A 22,225-nucleotide genomic window follows, 5' to 3' on the forward strand; every position below is an offset into this window, starting at 1 on the left:
GAGTTTCCTACTCCATTTGTTTTTAATTGTTTACTTTGAAGTTGACTTTAGAAATCATGCATTTTCAGTGCTAGAGAGATGGCTCAGTGGCTAAGAGCATTGGCTACTCTTCCAGAGGACCTGGGTTCTAGTCCCTGCACCCACATGGCAGCTTGAAACCAGCTGTAGCCCCAGTTCCAGGGAAGCCAACGCCCTCTTCCGGCCTCCTCGGTCACTGCACACATGTGACACATGTTCAGACGAGACAACTATACACAAAGTTTAAAAAATAATTTTGAGAACTTTAAGATCATTCATTTTCAAGGCCACACAGCTGAGCAATATACTTTCCTGTTAGCTTTGCTTTAAATAACCCTCTAGCCCGGTGTGAATAACCCTCTAGCCTGGTGTGGTGGTGCGCGCCTTTGGTCCCAGCACTCAGGCAGAAGAGGCTGGAGGATCTGGCCTGTTCTAGGGACACTGCCCACTACCTGCTAACAACAGCACCCTGGGCTCCAGTTTCCAGCACACAAATCCAGCAGACGACTTTTGTTTTACTGGAGGTTAGGCCAACACTAGGAACCCCAGAGACCAAAAAGGTACCCAGAACCCCAGAGGCCACAAAGGTACTTGGAACCCTAGAGGCACCCAAAACACCAGAGATCATGCCGGCTGCAAAAACCTTAGTGGAGACATCCTACTGGACCTGGAAACGCTCTGGTCACTAGAACCCAGGCCACTCAGTACAGAAGAAACTGAAACCAAGGGGGGAAAGCACTCATCGACCAAAGATAAACTTAGAAGTCAGTGCCTAAACCTATGACACCCCAACCATGAAGACTGGGGACAGAACACAATTAGAAACAGCCAGGGCAATATGGCACCACCAGAGCCCAGCTGTGGTTTTTTAACAAACTCTCAGAAGAAACTAGTTGAATCTGTAAGGAAGAACTGAACAGTGGAGACAGGTGTCATCCAGTTGGCTCAAGGCCAGGAAAAAAGAGACAGAAAAATAAATCCCCACCCCCATCCCTGTCTACTGAGACACTCTTCACTTGCCCTTGGGATGTCAGAAAGGGGCCTTCAGCCTCAGATTGAAAATTATTCTGTTGACTTTGGACTTGGTTCCAAGTCCTTTTGACTTGGACCAAGCCCCACTACCAAGTGTGTCGCCATTATCTGGCTTGTTAGACAAGCCTGTTAGACTTAGCCTCCATGATTGCATGAGCCAATGTCCTTTTAAAAGTCCCCCAACACCTTTAATGTTTTAGCTCAGTCTCTCTAGTATGCAAACTGAAATTCAACTGACCTCTTTCCCTTAGCCAGATTTTAGTTTACCATCGTTTTTGTATGAACCTCACCATGCTTTCTCTGTCTTAATTATTCTGGACCACCTGGCAGCCTTCAACGCCAACTGCCCTAGCTGTTCTCTTGCTGTGATAAAACACTGACCAAATCAATTTGGGCAGGAAAGAGTCTATTTGGTGTACTGGTTACAAGCCTATCATCAAGGCGAACCAAGAGGAAAAGGCTTTCTCCCAGGGTCAAGTTCAGCTACCATTTTTATATACCCTAGGCTCACCTGCCTAGTAATGGCACTGCCCACAGTAGGCTGGACCCTCCTACCTTAGTAATCAAGAAATGCCCAGATATACCTACAGGCCAACCCAATGGAGACAATGCCTCAATTGAGGTTCTCTTCCTCTGTGTGCCAAGTTGAGAAGCTAATTATGACAGCAGCTGGAAACATTCCAGTCTAGCCCAATTCTTGCTTGTTCTCCACATTATTTAGTATCATCTGATCCACAATCACGTTACCAAACTTTTCCCTCAACCACGATGCTAGCTAAAATGGACCATTGTCTGTTTTGTTCATTTCGATAACTGCTGGATCTCAATGTCTCAAACCAAGAAGTCTTCCATCATTCATTTTTAATCTCCACTCGCAGCCAGTAAGTAAGAAAAATATATTTATTGAGAGTTCCAAAAGAACTTCATGGAGGAGGAAGAAGTACAGACAAGATAATGGGGAGGGAAAGCAGGAAGGAAGACAGGGTTTCTGTCTGGTGAGGTAGGACTGTCGTTGGCTTGATTTTCTCCTCATATAAGACGCATTCTGGAAACTGCTTTCTCTACTGAAGACCCCAACATAGGATTCCCAGCCTCCCATATCTCCGTAGAGCAGTATTGCAACCCTTTACTATAGTTCCTCATGTTGTGACTCCAATCATAAAATTATTTCATTACTAATCCACACTGTAATTTTGCTACTGTTCTGTATCGTAATATAAATATTTTTGGAGATGGGTTTGCCAAAGGATATGCAACCCACAGGTTGAGAACCAGATTTTTCTGACCTAGAACAATTTCATTGTAAATCTGGACTTGCAGACATAGCCTGAGTCAGGTTTACCACCCCTGGCCCAGGCAGCCATGGCCAAAGGAACAAATGGCATCCTCTGCCAGCAAATGGTTTTCAGTTTCTCGGGGATACTTGTGCAAAGGTAAAACTATTCCTGGTCAGACATGGTTAGACATGGTCAAACTTTTCTTAAGGTTTTGACTTGGAAGTATCTCACTGAGAGGACGACTCCAATCACATTCAGGGGAGTCTTTAATTAATGTTTGGTAGAATTCCTTTCGGGTCAATCAGTAGAGTTCCTAACCATCCCATTTGATATCAATTCCTTAAGAAATTTAACAGCACAGGCATTTGAGAAATTTGACTAGAAACAAGCAGATCTTCACATATGTTTAAGTCTGAGTGAACATAATAAATTAAACATAAATAAGTTCCAGCAACATTTCATTATTTTTTTCATCCATGGTAAAATATCAAATACTTTCCAACTAAGAAGCACAAATCTAAGAATTCATTAAACATTTGACTCCTAAAGCCAACATTACATATCGAAATATGTCAATTATGTTAAAACACTTCATCTAGCAAGTTAATAGTTTCAGTGAATACAAAAACAACTCCTGAGTTAGGTGAGGTGACACACATCTTTAATCCCAGCACGCAGGAAGCAGAGGTATGGATCTCTGTGAGTTTCAGGCCAGCCTGGTATACATAAGTTCCAGGACTATACAGAGAAACCCTGACTCAGAAAAACAAAACAAAACAAACAAAAAAAAAAACTCCTTAATAGAATTGCATGGAGGACTGTGGGAAATGTCTCCTAATCCTTTCAGGGGTTTGGAATTACTATAAATTTTACACAGGAGCTGCAGCACTCTTAGTTTGTCAAAGGGAGTGAGGATGACTGACACTTGGGTAGTGAGGATGACTGACACTTCGGTTGTGAGGATGACTGGCGTTTGGGTAGTGAGGATGACAGACACTTGGGTAGTTGGGTAGTGAGGATGACTAACACTTGGGTAGTGAGGATGACTGACACTTGGGTAGTTGGGTAGTGAGGATGACAGACACTTGGGTAGTGAGGATGACTGGCATGTGGGTAGCTGTAAGAATTAAATGAAATGATGGCCAGGAAATACTCCAGAGTTGCACAGGGGACAGCAGCTGCAGCTTTAGGATCACCACTGCTCGAGCAAACTCTGCAAACTAAGGAAGATTGACTTCAATAGCTGTATTTAAGTAAATCAACCTTCTCAACCTTAAAGGACAGGCTCTCATTTGTGACTAATGCTGTAACTACTCAAAAAAAGCAAACTCCAGGGTTCTCACAAGACACAGAATCATATCGAAGAACTGCTTCAGCTCACTAAAGGGAACTATAACCAGGACATTCCAGACATATAGCCACTCTTCTGCTTTAAGGGAATCTAAAGTCACAAAACTGTCATATTACAAAATCTTTCCCCAAGGACTCCTTTAGCTCGGGATGCTGTCACCAGACACATTGCTAACTTAAGGAGGGTAACTGAAGGGAGGGAGGGCAGTAATGGCTATGGATCAGCATGCTGGTCACAAGCCACTGACTGTCATCAGGAATTGACACACCTCAGAAAGTCAAGAAGACAAAAAGAATCTCTTTATAAAAAAATATAGTTTACAATGAACGTTCAAAACAATTTTTCAAAGCAAACTGCTCCTGTTTGAGGTTTGGACTCACACAATGAAGAACAGAGAGAAAGAACTGGAAAGAGAAGTCTTAGGAGGGCCACACATACAAGATCTGCTCCGAACACACGCACAGGCTAACGGGTCATTGCCACCTTCTCACAGGCCCGAGGCAGGTGAGGATGGAAGGCAGGCCGCAGGCTTCGAGGAGGGGATCTGGTTCAGTCAGGTCTCTCTGGACTTTGTCCTGCAAAGAAGCAGAGCCAGGCAAGACTAAAGAAAACACCGGAGGAGAGCACAGTTCGCAGGTAAAAAACTCACTGCACCCTAATACGCAACGCTTCCAGGAGTAACAATCAGTGAGTGACCTGCCACACTTGGAAGACAGTTCCACAAGCAGCTGGTGAGAATGTGTGACCAGGACTTTGAAGACACCAGTAAAAGGGACGACAGTTCTCAGGGGCATTGAGTACAGAGAAAGAAGTTTTGCCTTGCGGTTGTTCTGGTACTTCCCAGGCTACAAATAGAAAACAAAAGAAAACCCAAGGTTCTGTTCCCTTGGCAGGGCTCCACTTGGAACCCTCTCCAGGTGGCCACATGAGGCCCCACAGCAACCTGTTAAAATCAGTATCAACTCATCCAAGGTCGACAGACAATGTGACCGAGACAACTAAGATCTTCTAGTGGAAGACGTCACAAGATAAATGAAATTAATACATGGAAAACCATGTCTTGAAACAGGTACTTATTTCCCGATTATAATTAATCCCATCTCTTCCATAAAACTGTAGATTATCTTAATGAATGTCTTGAAGATGCTTTCTTCTCAGTAATTAAGGGTTAGGAGTTCTTGTCTGTGTCACCAGGCTGACACGGTGACTCTGTCTTCTTCTCTGGGAGCTCAGCAGGCACATGCTCCGACAGAGAGGTGCTGTCATTCCTTATGGTAGCAAACAGCATGTCCATCATTCCCAAGGTTTCTAGGAGTTCTCTTTGGTAATCAATTTCTTTTTCTACGAGTCCTTGAAGTACTATAAACTTTTTATCAACTACTGGTGACTGGCCAATCACAGGCAGATATATATCTACAAAGGGACAGAAAAATACATTAACTAGATACATTTTCTGTAGGTGAAATCAATAGTTAGAAACAGTATGGCACTAAAATACAAAGACACTGAATACCAGTATTTTTAATAACTAATTTGTTATTTACAGAAAGTATAACGATCCATCTGATTAAATAAATTTTGAAAAGAAATAACAAACACAAAATACATGGTATGGGGTCTTAGTTTCATGTTTAAAAACTAGATGATTGGGGACTGAGGAGATGGCTGTGGGTAGAATGCTTACTTTACAAGCAGTTAAGATCTGTATTTGATTTCCAGAACCCATAAAAAAGAAAAGAAAAACTGGCCACGTGTCATTACAGTCAACTGTAATGCGGCCCTGGGGAAGGGAAGGCAGACACAGGTAGCCAGGGCTTGCTGGCCACTAGCTGAGCTCTATGCACTTCAGGTTCAATGAGACAGCCAGCCTCAGAAAAACAGATGGAGCTTGATGGGGGAAGACCCAGGATGCTGCCACGTGGCAAACCTGAAACAAAGTGTCGGGTACAGGGATGCAGGAAGAGATGTAGCACATGGAAAGGGATGAAGGTGCAACAGTAAGTCACAGGCAGGACCACGTGAGAACCAGAAGCCTTGAGATGTGTCAGAGAAACCAAGGCCCATAACATAAACACTCAAAATTAGACAGGGTGAATCCCCCTCATGGTGGCTTCAAAAAGAGAAAAAGGACCACTTTGGTTGGCTCCAGGTACAGAACCCAGCCCTCTAGAAAAAGAGCTGAAACTCACACAGTAAACATGATTCAGTTTGCTCACACTTGTCACGGTGAGGAATCATTACTAAAGTCTGGGGGTGGGGGGCGCAGGACACAGAAGCCTCTGCATTTTCTTACTTCCAAGCTCCAAAGGCCTCTCTACTGGAATAGAGTAGCCATCACAAAAGTCCATGTGGACTTGGGAAATGGCTGTGACAAACATTAACTGATAGAAGGCTAAAAGCACTCTACTGTTTACTGTAGCTGAGAACTGCAAAGGGAAGAAAAAAGACCAATTGCATGGGATGCAAGGGAGGAGGGGGCGTGGCAGAGACCGGCCTGGCCAGAGCACTCAGGACCACTCAGCGGGAGTGCAGATGCCCCCAGCGCCGCCCCATCCCACTGAACCTGACTGCTTTCTACATTCTGAGCCCTAGAGACTTTTAAGAGAAATGCAACCACTACTGGGTGCCCACCCCGGAACTGTTAAGAGTACCTCTCATATAGAGCGGCATCCAGCCTGGTGGACCTCAGGCTCATGAGAGCAGCCTGAGGGTAGATGCTACATGACCCACACTATTGAGGTTGCAGTCCAGCAACAGCCACCCTCCATCTCCTCAGCAGGAAGGGACCCACTGCCCCGCCCCATTGTTCGGTACTATCCCTGTTCTGCTCCGTTCTCTTTCGCTATTGCTACTCATACTTTCATCCTCAATACTTCCTTCTCCCATCTTACTTCTCTTTCCTTCCACTAGCCTCCGCTGCTATTTATATCTTTACCTTCAACCCTATCACTCCCTCGGGCGGGCCCTACTCTTCCCTTCTTACTGGGGTAAGCTGTTCTCGGGTGGTTTGCTATATGTAAATATGGGTTTGGTTTTCAGCCATGACCGCGGACTGCTTTTTTTCCTGTGTGTGGCAGACATAGATGTCATGCAAAGGTCTCCATACAGACTCAGCAGAGATATCCACCCCAAGGGATGTGAGAGTCACAATGGAGAACTTAAGAAAAGCAGGGCAGCACGACTCCTCCACAGGATGCTAAACTCCAACAGCTGGACCTGCACTCACCCTTAGCGCTGAAATACCTCACAAACACACGGGCAACCATGAAACCGATGAAGGAAGTAAAAAGTCAGACCAAGGACTCCAACAAGGATTCCTCAGAGAGATTCTAAGAAAAAAACAAACGGGAACCTTGGATATGAACGATTCAATAAATCAAAATCACAGTGGGAAACATCTGGATTAAGTCAAGCAGGAGAAGGTGGGAACTCTTAGGCTGAGGAATTATCACATCCATACACACTATCAACAACCAAAGCAAATACACTCACAGATTTCAAGGACTCTGGCGAATGACAAACAAACAAACAAACAAACAAACCCAAGAATCTTCGTTGCAAAGGATACAAAATCCAGGCAACAAACAAAACCGGAGCAGAAAATTTCAAAATCCGGGTAAAGATACAGACATCCAAATACGGGGGCACTCAAAACCTTACACACACGTGCAGAAAAGAACCCTAGCATGAACAAAAACACCACACAGAGAGCTCACACAGGTGAGCTCATCATTAGGACATCAGACCCGTCAGCAAATCAAGGGAAACAGGAAGTGACAGCAAGCCCTAAGAGGAATAACCACCAACCTTTAAAACTGATGGAGTAGACTGAAGCAGGACCACTCACCCAGTGTAAGGAAGGACATTGAAGGAAAGTCAATACACAGGTAAGAAAGTCACAATCACACAGAAGATTGAGACAGTAAGTAATAAGAGAAGGGATGAGAAAAAGAAAATTAGGAAAGAATCAGATGTTTTCAATTCAACAAACCAGCAAATCTCTAAGATGAATGGATGAAGAAGAACCGAGATCAATTAGGGGAAAGAAGGATCTTATGGGAATTAGCACACAACTCTCAATTCTAACTCCAAACACAAACGGCTTTACTTCTCCAATTAAGCACGCAGACATGGCTGTGCATAACAACACTTGTTTATAATGCCAGCAATGGGGCCTGTGCACACACACATTCATATAAACCACATGAGCATGGAGAAATACACACACACACACACACACTAAACTTAAAAAAAGGAAAGACTGCCATTATAGATGTTTATGGGGAAAACTTTCTCAAACTGTACTTATCCTAGTCAGATCAATTCATCTTAATTGCACCTGCTCCTCTAGGTTTTCTGTTTCAGGTTCTTTCACTGTTTTCCAATGCTGCAGGAGCCTGGATGGGTGACACATTCTGCCGAGGAGCTCTCCAGTCCAAGACTTCAACTTTCACAAGCATGTTGGTTGGGAAGCTTACGTTTTACAACAACTTACCAATAACTATTTCAGCAGCATTAATCAAAACAGGGGCAAATCTCGGCTGAGACAGATTCCTACAAAGAAAAACTTCTGTTTAATGAATCTTGCAAGGTCTGTCTGCCCCTGGCACTTAAGCTGGTGTTTGGGAACCTATTCCCCATGCTGAGTTGCCTCGCCCAGCCTTGACGCAGCGGGAGGAGTTGGGTCCTGCCTCAACTTGATGTGCCCTGCTTTGCTGATGCCCATGGGAGACCTGCTCCTTTCTGAATGGAGACAGAGGAGGAACGAAGCGAAGCGGGGGACAGAGGGGAGGCAAGGAGGGACGGCATGGGAGGAAAGGGAGGAGGAGGAACAGCAGTTGGGAGCGCAAAATAAATTTTAAAATTTAATTAATAATTAAAAAACAAAAAGGAAAAACATCCCCAAAACAAACATCGTTACACCAGTTCTCTGTGAAGAGCAAACTAAAAGTATGTGTCTCTCACTGAGGAATAACAGAGGACTTAAGCCACGAAAGCCACGTCAAGCATACCTTATCAAAAAGTTCAGAACCCGGGTAATCTCCTTCTCATCCCGACCTGCAAGAGCATTGGCAAGGACTCCTCTCCGATTCAGTTCCTTTATGATGGAAACTGTAACCTCGGGCGTCTTTATTACACAGTTAGGCTAGAAAAATGTTCAGAGTCAGTACAGCCAAAAAGATGGACAAGAAAAAGATCACTACCCTGCACTAAACTACCAAGCTTATCTCCACAATCCTAAGGCACAGTAAATGATAAATCATCATCAAGATGGTTCCCCGCGCCCCTTCACTTTTTTCTGACAGGGTTTCACTTTACAAGCCTTAGCAGGCCTTGACCTTGATTATATAGCCCAGCTTGACCCCAGATGTGATCTGCCTGCCTCAGGTGCCCAAGTACTAGAATTAGAGGCAGCATACACCTATACCCTCAATGCTGGGAGGCGAAAACAAGAGGAGCCTGGGGGCTCACTGACAACCTGGTGAGCTCCCTGTCTTAGACACGCTATCACCTGACACAAGCCAGGGTCACCCATGAAGAGGAAATATCAGTTGAAGAACGCCTCCATTTTTCAAGTCTACGCGGTACGTTCTTGGCGTGGTTGCTCAGCTCACTGTGGTGGGGCCACTCCTGGCAGGTGGTCTGGGTTGTACAAGAAAAACAGGCCGAGCAAGCCAGGGGGAGCAAGCCAGTAAGCAGTGCTTCTCCATGGTTTCTACTTCAGTCCCTGCTTCCAGGTTTCTGCCTTGGGATCCTGTCCCGACTTCCAACTTCACAGGGTTATAAACTGTAAGCTGAAACACCTCTCCTCCCCAAGGTGCTTTGGTCATGGTCTTTACACAGCAACAAAAAGCAAACTAAGACAGATGTGATCTCAAGAAGACGGAAAACAATTGACGCAAACTCCCAACATTGAGCCTTCCCACACGCACACACACACAGACAAAATTAAAAAATAGTAAGTGAAAAGAAAATGTTTCTCACTCACCTCAAGGACTCGGTCAAGTGCCTTTGAGATCCGAAAACTTTTCAGGTCCCTGTCATACCATTCTAGGTGTTTCTTTGCTGGCCTATTGATCATGATATCATCCTGAATGAAAAAGCAAATTTATAGAGGAAGAAAATTGGTGTCTATATGGTTCCATTAAAAATAAATGTTTTCCAGTAGAGCTGGCCCTGGTGATATGGCTAAGGGGGACCCGGACGTGAGGGCCCAAAAGCAGAACTGCCACAGCTCCTTGCTGTAGGCTGCATTGGCCGAGCTAACCAAGGCAGCACCAAAGAGCTCATCCGGGTTGTGAAGATGAGGGAAAGCTAGTGGAGTGACCAACCCAGCTACTACCCAGGACCAGAACCAGGCCCACCCCAAAAACCCAGCAAATCTATGAACGGTTAGAACCTATGAAAGAGATGAACCTACAGCTCCAAAACTGCAGGGTCTCTATGACACAGGACAACAACAGGGTATCCAGGAGGAGCCCCAGTGAGAGCCCATTAACGACACTGTAGCAGAAGCCAGAGGCTCAAGGCAGACCGATGACTTATGGCAATGAACACTTACAAGTAAACATGAACAGACTAAAGGGTAAACTGCATGTCTCAACTGGCCACACTCCAGCTTCCATGGCAGACTCCAGCTTCCATGGCAGGATTCTTTTCTGATTTTTCTTTGTTTGGTTTGGTTTTTCTTTTAAATGTGGTTTTGTGTTGGGGGTTGCAAGGGCAGAGAGCAATTCAAGGGGACGGGGAGATAAGTGGGATCAAAATGCATGATGTGAAATCCATAAATAATCAATAAAGTAAAAATAAATGACAGATAGATGCTTTCACAATAAAGTGGTGCATTTTAAAGTCCAGGAAGCTTACATATAATTCTCCTGTGCTCATAATCCAAGTGATACATTTTGCCATGTTAAGGTGCTCTTATGATTTGTAGCTTATATATGCTAACAAAATTAAAAAAAAAAAAAAAGGGCAGGCAGTGTGACTGCATATAAAGAGAAGTAAAAACAAACCAGAGACTATGATGTAATGGTCACACCTCTGATGAGCTCCTGGGTCATCAGAACCTTACCTCTCAGTCCTCTCCAACACAAGGAGACATTACAGGTACATGCTGTTCAGAGGACCAAATCAGAAGGTGGGTGACAGACACTATTTTGAATATGATAAAGCACTGTATTATTTCATGATTCGGGGTACAGCAGTCCTGAACCAACTTGGATGGATCGAGAAGAAAATAATGTACCTATATGTGAATCACACTTTGCAGTAAATTCCAGGAATGGGTAGACATGACCCTCCCAAGAAATGTCATACTTTAAAAAGGATAAGAAACATATAATCACCCGTTGCTTCGTGTAAATTTTTCCTTTAATAAAAGTCCGGTATGCAGGCCTCCTTTTTCTTGAGAGAGATTCCTTCTTTGCTTCAGATTTCCGGTGTTTAACGCTCAGTATTCCGTTGGTCATTCCTACAACTATCGTCTCATCTTCATGCTAATTGGTAATCAGAAAAATCAATCTATTTTTAACCAACATCTTCTAGTACCTTTGACTTGAAAGGTCATCATGTCTGCTACCTATCTTACTGCCCACAGTTCCAGTCAATGCAGACAAGGATCACTTTTCCTCCAGGGTACCACTATGAAGACAGACCTTCTTATCCTCGTACAGCAAGTGCATGTGATGAGAATGAATACATTGGCTGATCATGCTAATAAGATGGTAATGGCACCTGGACAAGTTTCAAAACCATTTTCTATGCTCACTCAGCTGCTCCTGCCCTCTCCACCTTTTCTGGGGTCAACCTGCCATTCTCGAGCTTTGTAACACCCTTGGGCTTGTTGAAGGGAGCGTTAACAATGTCCTAGTCCAGTTACCATGAGAGTGGTCAGTGCTACCAAGTGGGACTTCATGCAGTTAACAGGAAACGTCACATCGTAGCAACTGTCTTTGTTAATAGTTAGACATTTGTACTGGCCTGCCCTTGGGGTTCTACAGGACTCGTCCTCCGCTACTGTAACTAAGAGCACTATCTGTGCCTATTTAATCACTGTGTTCCCTTTTAAAAGGGCCCTGCCCACTTCCCATCTCTCTCTCTTTGCTCCTTTCTCTCTCTCTCCCATCTCTCCCACTGTTCCTGTTACTGGAGGCTGGTCTCTCCTTCCCTTCCTCCTCCTTATGACCCTTTTCCCCTAATAAAAACCTCTCCACTTGAACTCTGTTGCATGATGTCTTTTCTTTTTTGACTCAAACGCTAATGTGCCTTATTTAAATCCAAAGATAAACCCCAAAGATTCTACTTTACTTGTAGGGCATAGGCATGGTATCTAACAACTTGAGAAGAGCTGAAAGTACGTACAGAAAGTGCCAGACTCAAGATGGACGTTGCATAGTCAAAGCTGTGGACCACTTTGTAAGAAGTCGTGCTGTAGACCTTGACTTTCCTGGTGAGAAAGAAAGCTGTCAAGTCACCTCAGAAATGAGTGGAAACAACAAGTTTCTGTTTTTAACAAACTACATGGATATAAAAATTTACACAGTCTCCCAGCATTTGGGAGGTAGAGGCAGTCAGATCTCTGTGAATTAGAGGCCAGGCTGATCTACACAGCTAGTTCCAAGACCAGGGGCTACAAAGAGAAACCCTGCCTTGAAAAAAATAAATGAATGAATGGATGGATAAATAAATAAGGTAAAATTTGCACAGTACAGAAAAACACTGATGAAATATTAATTACAAAGTACTTCACCGCTGAGTTCCTTGAAAACTTGGAATAAAGACTGACAAGGAATTTATAAAAGAAACCAAAAGACAGACCATAAACCAAGGTCATCAGAAGATAAAACAAAGGACCAATGACTATGCACAGTAAGCCACAAGCCCAGCAAGGCCCTCTGTTGGGGACAGTAGCAGCATCTCTGGCCTCCATCCCCAACACAGCAATAACACTGCACACCTTTTCCTAACAGCAGAAAAAAACAACCTGGAGATAGAATGACCAACACCAAAGTAAAAAAGGAAGTTCTACAGCCTGTCAGTACAAGCCATGTGTGGCTACTGAACCCTTGACATGTGGCTACAGAAAAGGAGGTAAATTTAAAAAACCACTGAAATGTTTATAAAGTATTATAGTGTCTATTTCAGAGACAAAATTCATTTCTAGCACCTTTCTAAGTAAACTGATTACATGTTGAAATGACAGTTCATATATTATAAATTTTACTTTTATGTTAATGAACTACATAAAATATGTTTTGTTTTGTTTTTTGGTTATTTTTGTTTGTTTGTTTGTTTGTTTCTGAGACACGGTTTCTCTGTGTAATAGCCATGGGTGTCCTGGAACTCTCTTTGTAGACCAGGCTGGCCTCGAACTCAGAGAGACCCACCTGCCTCTATCTCCCAACTGCTGAGATTAATCACACCTAGCTTTTTTAGCCTTTTTAAATGTGGCTACCAAAGCATTTAAAATTATATATGTAGCCTGCATTGTGAGTTTGTTCCACAACAGTTTTAGAACATCAAAAGTAGAATACTTAAATTGACTAATTAAATAACTTCAGCCCCAGGGACTGAATCAGTGGCCTTACAGATGCTGGGTATGTGCTGTAGCAAGTGAACTATGCCTTTAGTGCTTTAAAAATCTACTAAAGTCATGGGACTCACACCACATTAATGCACAGAAATATTCACACTAAGTTTGAAATCTTGTTTGTTTTGTTTTTGAGGTAGGGTCTCTCTGTAGCCCTAGCTGTCCTGGAACTCTATATAGACAAAGCTGACCTTGAATTTAGAGATCCACATGCCTTTGCCTCCCAGATGCTAGGAGTAAAGGCATGGGCCACTACTCTCGGCTGAAGTTTTATATTTTAAAGAATTTAACCTAGAATAACATATATCCTCAGAATAAAATTTTCAAAACATGTATGTATATATAAAATGGCTTTAAAGGAAACTATAGGAAAAAAGAGTATTTCCCAAAAGATCAGAGTTCAAGTAGATAAGCTAAAGCAATAAACAAATTATTTCTGGGGAAATATAAGTAGTTATATGAAAATTAAAGGTCAAATTATTTTCAAATCAATCATTTATCCTCTATAAAAACCATTAGAACATGTTTTCTTATCACAAATACCGCTAAAATAACTCAATTTCTCAAGCAGTAAATGCTAATAACAATGCACAAGAAAACTCGAATACTACCTATCCAGTGAGCCGGAGAGTAACCTCTGTCCAGAGCTGCTCAGACACAAGCACGTCACAGTCTTATGATGATTTTTCAAAGACACGAGCAACTGCCCTCCTTTCAGCATGTCCCAGACTTTAACATAACGACCCCCTGCGGGAAGAAACAACCGCTCGTGGGATAGTCATTCGCTTGTGCTCAGCATCTAGAGACCTGAGAAACACTCGTCACGGGAGCTAAGGGAAGCCTCCAGAGCAGACCTCACGCACTGGCCCCACCTACCCTGAGAGTCCCTACCCACAGAAATGTTAACATGACTAAGTTATTGCTTATTTTAAGTAGAGCAAAATAAATAGAGAGTTGAAAAATATTTAAGGTAAGGTATAATAATAAATTTGCTGAGAGAAATGCTGAGCCAGCAAGACAGCTCAGTAGGTAAAGACACTTCCCACCAAGCCTGAAGACCTGAGTTTGATCCCCGGGGCCCACACGGTAGAGGACAGGTGGCTCCTGAAAGTTGTCTTAGCTGGAATAGCAGAAGGGTGTAGAGTAGGCTTCTGGGGTCAGAGGGGACGCGTACATAATCTACTAGGTTCTTGAGGTCGGCACTTTAGACCTGCCACTCACCATGTTGCCTTGGACAAAATAGCCGATGCTTTCATTGTTTCCTTAATTGTAAAACAGAAAGCTAACTACCGGGGAGAACTGTCTAGCATTAGAGAGGACATACAAACAGCAGCACAGTGCCAGCATGGGTCAGACACAGTGAATGACAACTACTGACCCACCCCACTTACTAACTGAACAAATACTCAGCTATGAAATTCAAGCAAACACCAACAATCTACAAATGGCATCTCATAAAGGAAAATCTAATCTTTCTGAGACCAACCATTGTGTTGAAAGCTCTTTCAGAAAGCAATACCTGAAGACACCAGGAGACCTCCAGAGGGGAAGAGCAGGACACTCTCCACAGGCTGCCCGTGCTCCACACAGAGAACATTCTTATTTGTCCGGGCATCAAACATCTTCACAGTGTGATCATAGGACCCTGAAATGCCAATGTCAGTATATAGTGTGAATTTTGCTCTTTAAAACGATAAGAAGTTTGTCTATCCGCACATTAAAAGGAGAAAAACATTACATGAGATTTTTTGAACACACGCACACACACACACACACACACACACCATAAAATCAGTACTCCCAGCCTTCTGCTACTATGGTTCCTGAAGCACTATGTAATGCACATAGAATCTAACTGACTCTTGACCTTCAGACTCCTGTCACCATGTCATCGCCGGAGCAGGAGAATCTGTATAGGCACCCACATAAACAGAGCTCCACTACAGCGCTATGGCTGCTGGGGTTCTGTGACAATCAGGGTACCATGAGTCCACTGCAACCTGATATCTATGATACTCTCAAGCAGCTGAATATATATATATATATATATATATATATATATATATATATATATATTCCCAAATACATTTAGAAGAAACAAAACCCACTATCAAGAGAAGAAAACAAAAAATAATCGACTTTAATCAAAACCACACATACACACACACACACACACACACTTACTTTATGGTACTGAGAATTGAACCCAGGGTCTCAAACCAACTAGGCAAGTGCTTCACCAATGACCACCTCCCCCATCTCTAGGGATGAATCCATAGCAATAAAGTGGAGAGAGCTCACCAACCTGTTACAAAGAGGTCGGGGTTGAGCTTGCTGGCACAGCCACACCTCACATAATCAGAATGATCTTTGAATGTCAGAATTTCTTTGGAGTTTGGGATATCCCATAATTTAACTGTATAATCATCTGCTCCGGAGACCACATGATACTTGTCAGCTGTAAAATCTACTGTATGAACTGCTCTGAAAGATCAAAAGTCAGCAGATTACAAACATGGGGAAAAAAATCTACCGCCTGCATCCTCTAACATAGAACGTTCCTTCCTAAATTCAAAAAACAAACAAACAAACAAACAATAAGCCCCCTCAGGCTCAGGCCAGCGAGATGGCTCACTGGGTAAAGGTGCTTGCTGCCAAGTATGATGGCCGGAGTTCCATCTGGGACCTCCACAATGAAAGGAGAGAGCCAATTCCTGGATGTTCTCCGCTGACCTCCACATGCATGGCACCAATGCACACATCCGAACACACACAATAAGTGAACAAATTCTCAACTTCAGAAAATAGAAAAGATTTATGTAAGAAAAAATAAGAGAAAAAGGAACACCTTTAAAATAGGTGTTTGTATGTAAATGTAATACTATGTAACCAAAGTGTAATACTTTGTTACTATTAGGTCAACAAGAATATTAAGTAACAGATGCAATAATTAGTGAAAGTTAAGTTCTAAATTTTGGGACAAAGGTAATTTTTAAGTGTTTATGTATTTACTTATTTTATCTGTATCTGTGTCTGTGCACTACATGTATGCCTGGTGCCTTCAGATGTCCTGGGACAGTTCTTATAGACAGTCGTGAGTCACCATGTGGGTGCTGGGAACTGAACCCCTATGACAGCAGCAAGTGCTCTTAGCCACTGAGCCACCACTCCAGCTCTGCAAAGGTATACTTTTTAAAAAACGTAACAAAGAGTTCTTTCAAAAGACAAGAAAGACTTGCCACAGAGCAGAATCCCCTTAAAAGAAATTCTGCTTTGAGTGTTTCAGTGATGGATACAAACATCCTGACAATTTGCAATAAAAAAGAAAAAGAAAAAAGAAACACTTTAATATTTAAATCAATAGCAGATTTCAGCAATGACTTTAGGTCTCCTGAAACAAAACTCAGAAAATCGAATTTATTAAAAAGAAAGGTAGCATGATTTCAGTGTGAGAGGGTCCAGCCAGCTGGACCTACAGTATCACCGGAGATGTAAGGCTGCCGTTAGACTAGTGGTTCACATCTTCAACCTGTCACATAGCCCACTGAACCTCCCAGATAAGAAGACACTGTCTAAAAACAACACACACAACTTCAGAGCAGTCACAAGCTCTAGGAACTGGATTGTTAAGTTCTTTGTCTGAGAACAACAGGATAAAGTACATACAGGTACACTCTACACACAACCAACATGTGTTATTAAAAGCATGGAGGCAGAGCTCTCAACAGAAAAGCAACAAATTAAAAACCACATCAAGCTGGCTCTTACTTTGTATGGCCTTCAAACTGCCTGAGGGGAGCCCTCCCACTTATATCAAAAAGTTGAACCACACCATCTTCACTGCCAGCGACAAGCAGTTGACCATCCTGTCGAAAAGTAGCACAGTATGCTGTGTCCTTAAAACGGGAAAAGGTTTTTATAGGTTCTTGAGAGTACCGGCCATAAATGTGGATCTGTAAGATAAAAGGCAGTATTTCACTAGATGGCCCAAGCTCAGCAGCAAACCCTCTAACAAGAACAAAGATGATTACTACTGTACTTACTCTTGAAGAAGCTGTGACTGCGTAGTTATACGGAGGCTGAGGAGAAAAGTCTACTTTGGACACTGCACCAAATTCCTTAATCTGAACAGGAGTCTTAATGAAAAACAAGAGAGTATTGGCAGAGTTAAAAAGGGGAGCCAGACTCAAGCATTATGCTATTTCCTATGGATCATTTCCTTCTGATCCTAGGACCAGTTAGTGGGTTGTATTTACAGAGAGATACGAAGAAAAGAGGAAGAGGAAAGACATAGGAAAGGGTAAAGCATCCTCCAGGCCACTCCTTTGACACTACAGAAAATAAGCACAGCTGGACAGTCACATCCCATTGTCTCAGTGGCTGACTTTACTCTGATGCCCACCAAAAAAAGAAGAGCTCAGCCTATATCAGTCAACTATGATTCTGAGTTAATAAAGAGATGACCAGACCATGTAAACAGATGCACATCTTTTTTTACACCCATAACCCATTTTAGAAATCTTTGCATATAAGCAATAAATTTACCATCCATTTTTATAAAGAAACACCATCAACCAATCCAAGTCTAATGGACATATTTTTCAAGAATTCCAATACCACACTGCATGTTAACAAAAACCTACATGTCTGAGTAAATGTTTGAAAGCATGCTAGGCTTCAAGCTATGAGTACAAAGCAAAAATGATGTTTTTATAAAATCTTAACAGTTATTGTCAATTCCCTTCCTCAATTTTCTTTTCTACTTATGTCAATATAACAAAACAAACAAACAAACAAACAAAAACAGTATCTAAACTGTGATCTTGCCTTTAATCCCAGCACTCAGGAGGCAGAGGAAGGAGGATGGATCTCTGTGAGTTTGATATCAGCTTGTCTACAGGCTTCAAGCAATACAGAGAAACCCTATCTCGAAAAACCCCAAACAAACTGTGACCTTATTTGGTTTTATGCTGTGTTTTTTTTTTTTTTTTTTATCTTATTTATTTGTACTCTTGTGTATGTGTGTATCTGCTTGTCTAAACATGCACATGTGTGAACTGCCTGCTGAGGATAGAAAGATACTAGATCCCCTGGAACTGGAGTTACAGGCAACTGTAAGCTGCCCAATGTGCTGGGAACTAAATCTAGGTCCTATTTAAGAGAAGCAAGTGTTCTTGATTTTGTGTAGCTCAGCCTCCCTGAGAAACGAAGGATGACTCTGAACTTATCTTCCGGCCTCCCCCTCTCAAGGGCTGAGATCACAGGCATGTGCCACCAAGTAGGTTTGTGCAAGGCTAAAGATTGAGCCCAGGGCTTCACGCATGCCAGGCAAGCACTCTACCAACTGAGCAACATCTGTTTTAGTTTGTGAGCAAGGCTCAGTCTCTTTATGTTCTTATCTGATTATGTTTCATTTTTCACAAACCTCCTAATTCCAAACATTTTCCAGTTTTCTAGGTTCTCAATTTAAAAATAAAAAAAATAAAAAATTGCAAGCCTTACTAGAAGGTACAGAGAAGCTAATTTCAGAGTAAGAAAAAGCAAAAGTCTTTCTGATATAAAGATTCAAGTTTTACAGTTTCATTTGCCATTGCACACATGTTCTGCGTTAAACATCTGCATGGTTAAAATAATTAGGTGGTATGGACTTTTACATGAAGCTCTAAGGAAAAATAGGTAACAAATTATCTACCTGAGCTATTGCTTTTAGCTAACAGTTCTGCTAGCATGAGCTGGAGAATTAACATAAATGGATAAAGAAATGTCCAAATTTCCCCTTCCCTCATTTCCTCTTGTACTTTACCTTATAATTGTTCCAGTACAGAGTATCTTGGGTGATTTTTTCACCAAGTACAGGATATGTCTGAATCGATACAGGTTTGTAACCAGCCATGATTTCATATAGTTGCACTGCTGACCCAGGGTCAACAATGTGGAACTGATGTCAGGGAACTTCACTGACTGTGGCTTATGTCTAAAAAAAAAAAAAAAATACCTTAAAGCACACATTATTTATAAACTCTCACATACAAGTATGGTTTTCATTCCATTTTCTTTCAAAAGGCTATGTGGGACTTCATAGATCAATGATCAATAAACCATTTTATTGGAACCCTAGAAGAAACACTGGAAGAATACAGATCGGGGAACCACACTGCACTATCTGTACATACTGGCATACTGGCTGTATATGTTCTCAAACCTCCAAGACCAGTCTGCAACACCTGAGAATAAATATCACTCAACCTCCCAATAGTCCAACCAGAAGAGCATTCAGGCCTAGAATACTTGTTTTCTTCACAAAGGAAATAATATAGAACTAGTAATATAAAGTTATCGCTACAGACTTGACTTCCTAAAGAAAAAGATGCCAAGAAGAAAGGACAACAAAGCTATTATTTTAGTGTAGAACTTATGATGAAATAAGAGATAATGTTCTGACATAACACATAAAATTAAATGTCAATAGGTAGGACAGAAAACCAAAATAGAGCAAACAAAATGGCAGAGTAAGATTTAAAAAATGAATTAAAGCTCTTAATATGCAATGAAATCAAACATCTTCCAAGAAGCATTCAGTTGAAACAGTCAAGTTTATTGGACGAATGGTTCCAGGGATACTACTCTCCATCCATTCTGAAAGGCCTGCAAGATGACATCAGTAACACCAACACAAATATGATGACATGTTCTGACTGAAGCAAAGCAAACCAAGATTCAAGAGAGAAACTTTTCTATTCAGTCAATACCTCCAATGTGCAAGATAGTATTCAAAGCACTGGGAATTCAAGGACAATAAACAGACATGATCTATACCTTCAATGATTGGGCCTATTCGGAATCTAGACTTAGCTTCATTCTCAATCCTAAAACTCAAAGAACCATCAACTATCTGATACAGCCACTGGCAATCAAGATTTCAACTCTCAAAGATTTCTTTGTGTTCAAGTGTGTGTGTGTGTGTAAAACCAGAGTCTCTCTCTATGGTGCTGCAACTTATTTCTGAAATAGGATGATTTCTCTCATTGAACATAAAACTCACCAAATGACAATACTGCCTAGCTAGCAAGCTAGCTGACTAGCAAGCCTGGGGATCTTCCTGTCTCTGCTACCCAGCACTGGGCAGTTCTCCTTTTTACCTGGGTGCTGGGGATCTGACCCCATTATATCCACTATGACATCTCCCCAGCCCTTAATCTCCTAAATAGTTCTAAACCTCAAATTCACTTAACCCTAATTCAATTGTGCTAACTTGCATCTTTTTGACAATGGAAATAAAAGCAACACCATTCAAAAGTCTCCTGGACTCCCACATCCATCTTCCAGATAGTTACTAGTATAGCTACAAAACTGAACACTGCCCAGAAAATGAAGCCCTAGATCCTTGGCATGTAAGGTTTCCTTTGCTCTGGACCTTTATGCTTCACCTCTTGCTGCTACCAACTGTTTACAGTTCACTAGACTCTTATTCATTCTTGCTTCAATGTGTGCTCTCTGCCAGGAAGGTCCTTTCTCTATCTGTTTAAGGCCACTGCAGGAAATCAGACTGTCCTTCAGAAATCCCTCTCTGCCTTCTGAGATTGGGTGCTCTCTCCTAGGATCCTATTTATCTCTGTCTCACAAGACCACATAATCACACTGCATTGTAATGACCTCTTTTCCCACTTAAATAGAACAATATATTGGAAGTATTTGCTTGGAAAAAGTGCTCAAACAATGATCTTTGGGGGAGCATCATGCAAATTCCTATTGGAAAATATAAAATCAAAAGCAATAGTGGTTTCTAGTAAGAACAATGCTATACAGAAGGTGTTCAAAAATACTTTCCATCAAGGGCCAGATGGTAAATGTTTTAGGCTTGGCCAACCAACAGGCAAAACAGGGGATACTCAATAATTAATGACATAACAAGAAAAATTCACAATTTCTACAGGAGGCTTCCCCAATAATCATAAACAAATTTTTGTTGTTGTTTGTGAAAGAGAGTAGAATTCTTTGCGGTCAAGGGCTTTTATACCATTCCAAGCCAAATCACTGTATGTACGACACTACATTTATCTGTTTAAAAAAAAAAAAAAAATTCTTAGCGCACTAGATACACAAGAACAGGTACTAGATACACAAAACAGGCACTAGAATAGATCCAAGAACGAGAGTACCTCCTAAGTCTATTTTTCAAGAAATAAAACCATTTTGAGGAAAGAAGGGAAAAATGACTTGCTAGGTTACAAAAACGAAGAAAGGCATTGGTAGGACGTGTGAGGGAAGACAGTGCAATTAGCGAGATGCTATGAAAACGAATGGAAGAAAACTGACTGGACCAAAGTCAGAGCCCAAGAAACTGGTGCTCACTGAATAACAGGCATTGCTACAACACAAGGTGTGAGCGAATAAACTCTGTAATTAGCGTGCAGAGGAACGTGGAAGAGGAAGGTGTTTAATTCTACCTGGAAAGAGTATTCCATTTCATCAGTGTCTGTGAGCGCAACATGACACGATGGGCACGAAAGGAGTAAACGCAGAGGGAGCGGAATACCCGGCCATTCTCAAATCACCAGGACAGAAATCTGTCCTCGGCGTTGGAGAAGAGCAGGTTACTCTAGGGACTGACATCGCTGGCCAGGAGGGCGACTACAGAGGAGCAAAGCCTGGGTCGAAACTAAACCATCGCAAGGACCCTTCAGTTTAGGCAGTTTAGGTCAGTGATCTCCTGCGGAGCCTGGGAAGCCGCCCGAGCAGCATGTCCAGCGTGTCAGAGATCACAGTGAGGCCTGAGCAGAGCCTGCGCCGCCCCCGGGAGCCACCATCGCCTACCTCTGCGGGGCCCCGAGGTCCGCCGAGGCACCCCGATCCCCAGCGCGACTCCCCAAGCTTGGCCAGCTCCCTACAGCAGGCGTCTCAGAAGCACTCGCTCAAACTCACGCGGACATCCAGGAGCCGGAAACGCGGAGGCGC

The 22,225-nt window shown here is 42.4% G+C and overlaps 1 protein-coding gene across 1 annotated transcript; it reads right to left on the reverse strand.

Moving 5' to 3' along the window:
* Positions 1-1,931: 1,931 nt before the first annotated feature.
* Positions 1,932-22,206, reverse strand: Utp15 (UTP15 small subunit processome component). The gene is made up of 13 exons (XM_051183029.1): positions 22,085-22,206; positions 19,074-19,244; positions 17,314-17,406; positions 17,039-17,223; positions 15,576-15,754; positions 14,790-14,915; positions 13,882-14,017; positions 12,043-12,127; positions 11,028-11,177; positions 9,668-9,769; positions 8,691-8,824; positions 8,174-8,232; positions 1,932-5,091 (listed from the first exon to the last, which is right to left on the reverse strand). Exons 2-13 carry the CDS (start codon positions 19,161-19,163, stop codon positions 4,847-4,849), a joined length of 1,584 nt encoding a protein of 527 aa, XP_051038986.1. The 5' UTR covers positions 19,164-19,244; positions 22,085-22,206; the 3' UTR covers positions 1,932-4,846.
* Positions 22,207-22,225: the final 19 nt, after the last annotated feature.

This window comes from Phodopus roborovskii, unplaced genomic scaffold, assembly GCF_943737965.1.
Source record: "Phodopus roborovskii unplaced genomic scaffold, PHOROB, whole genome shotgun sequence".
Taxonomy (NCBI): Eukaryota; Metazoa; Chordata; class Mammalia; order Rodentia; family Cricetidae; genus Phodopus; species Phodopus roborovskii.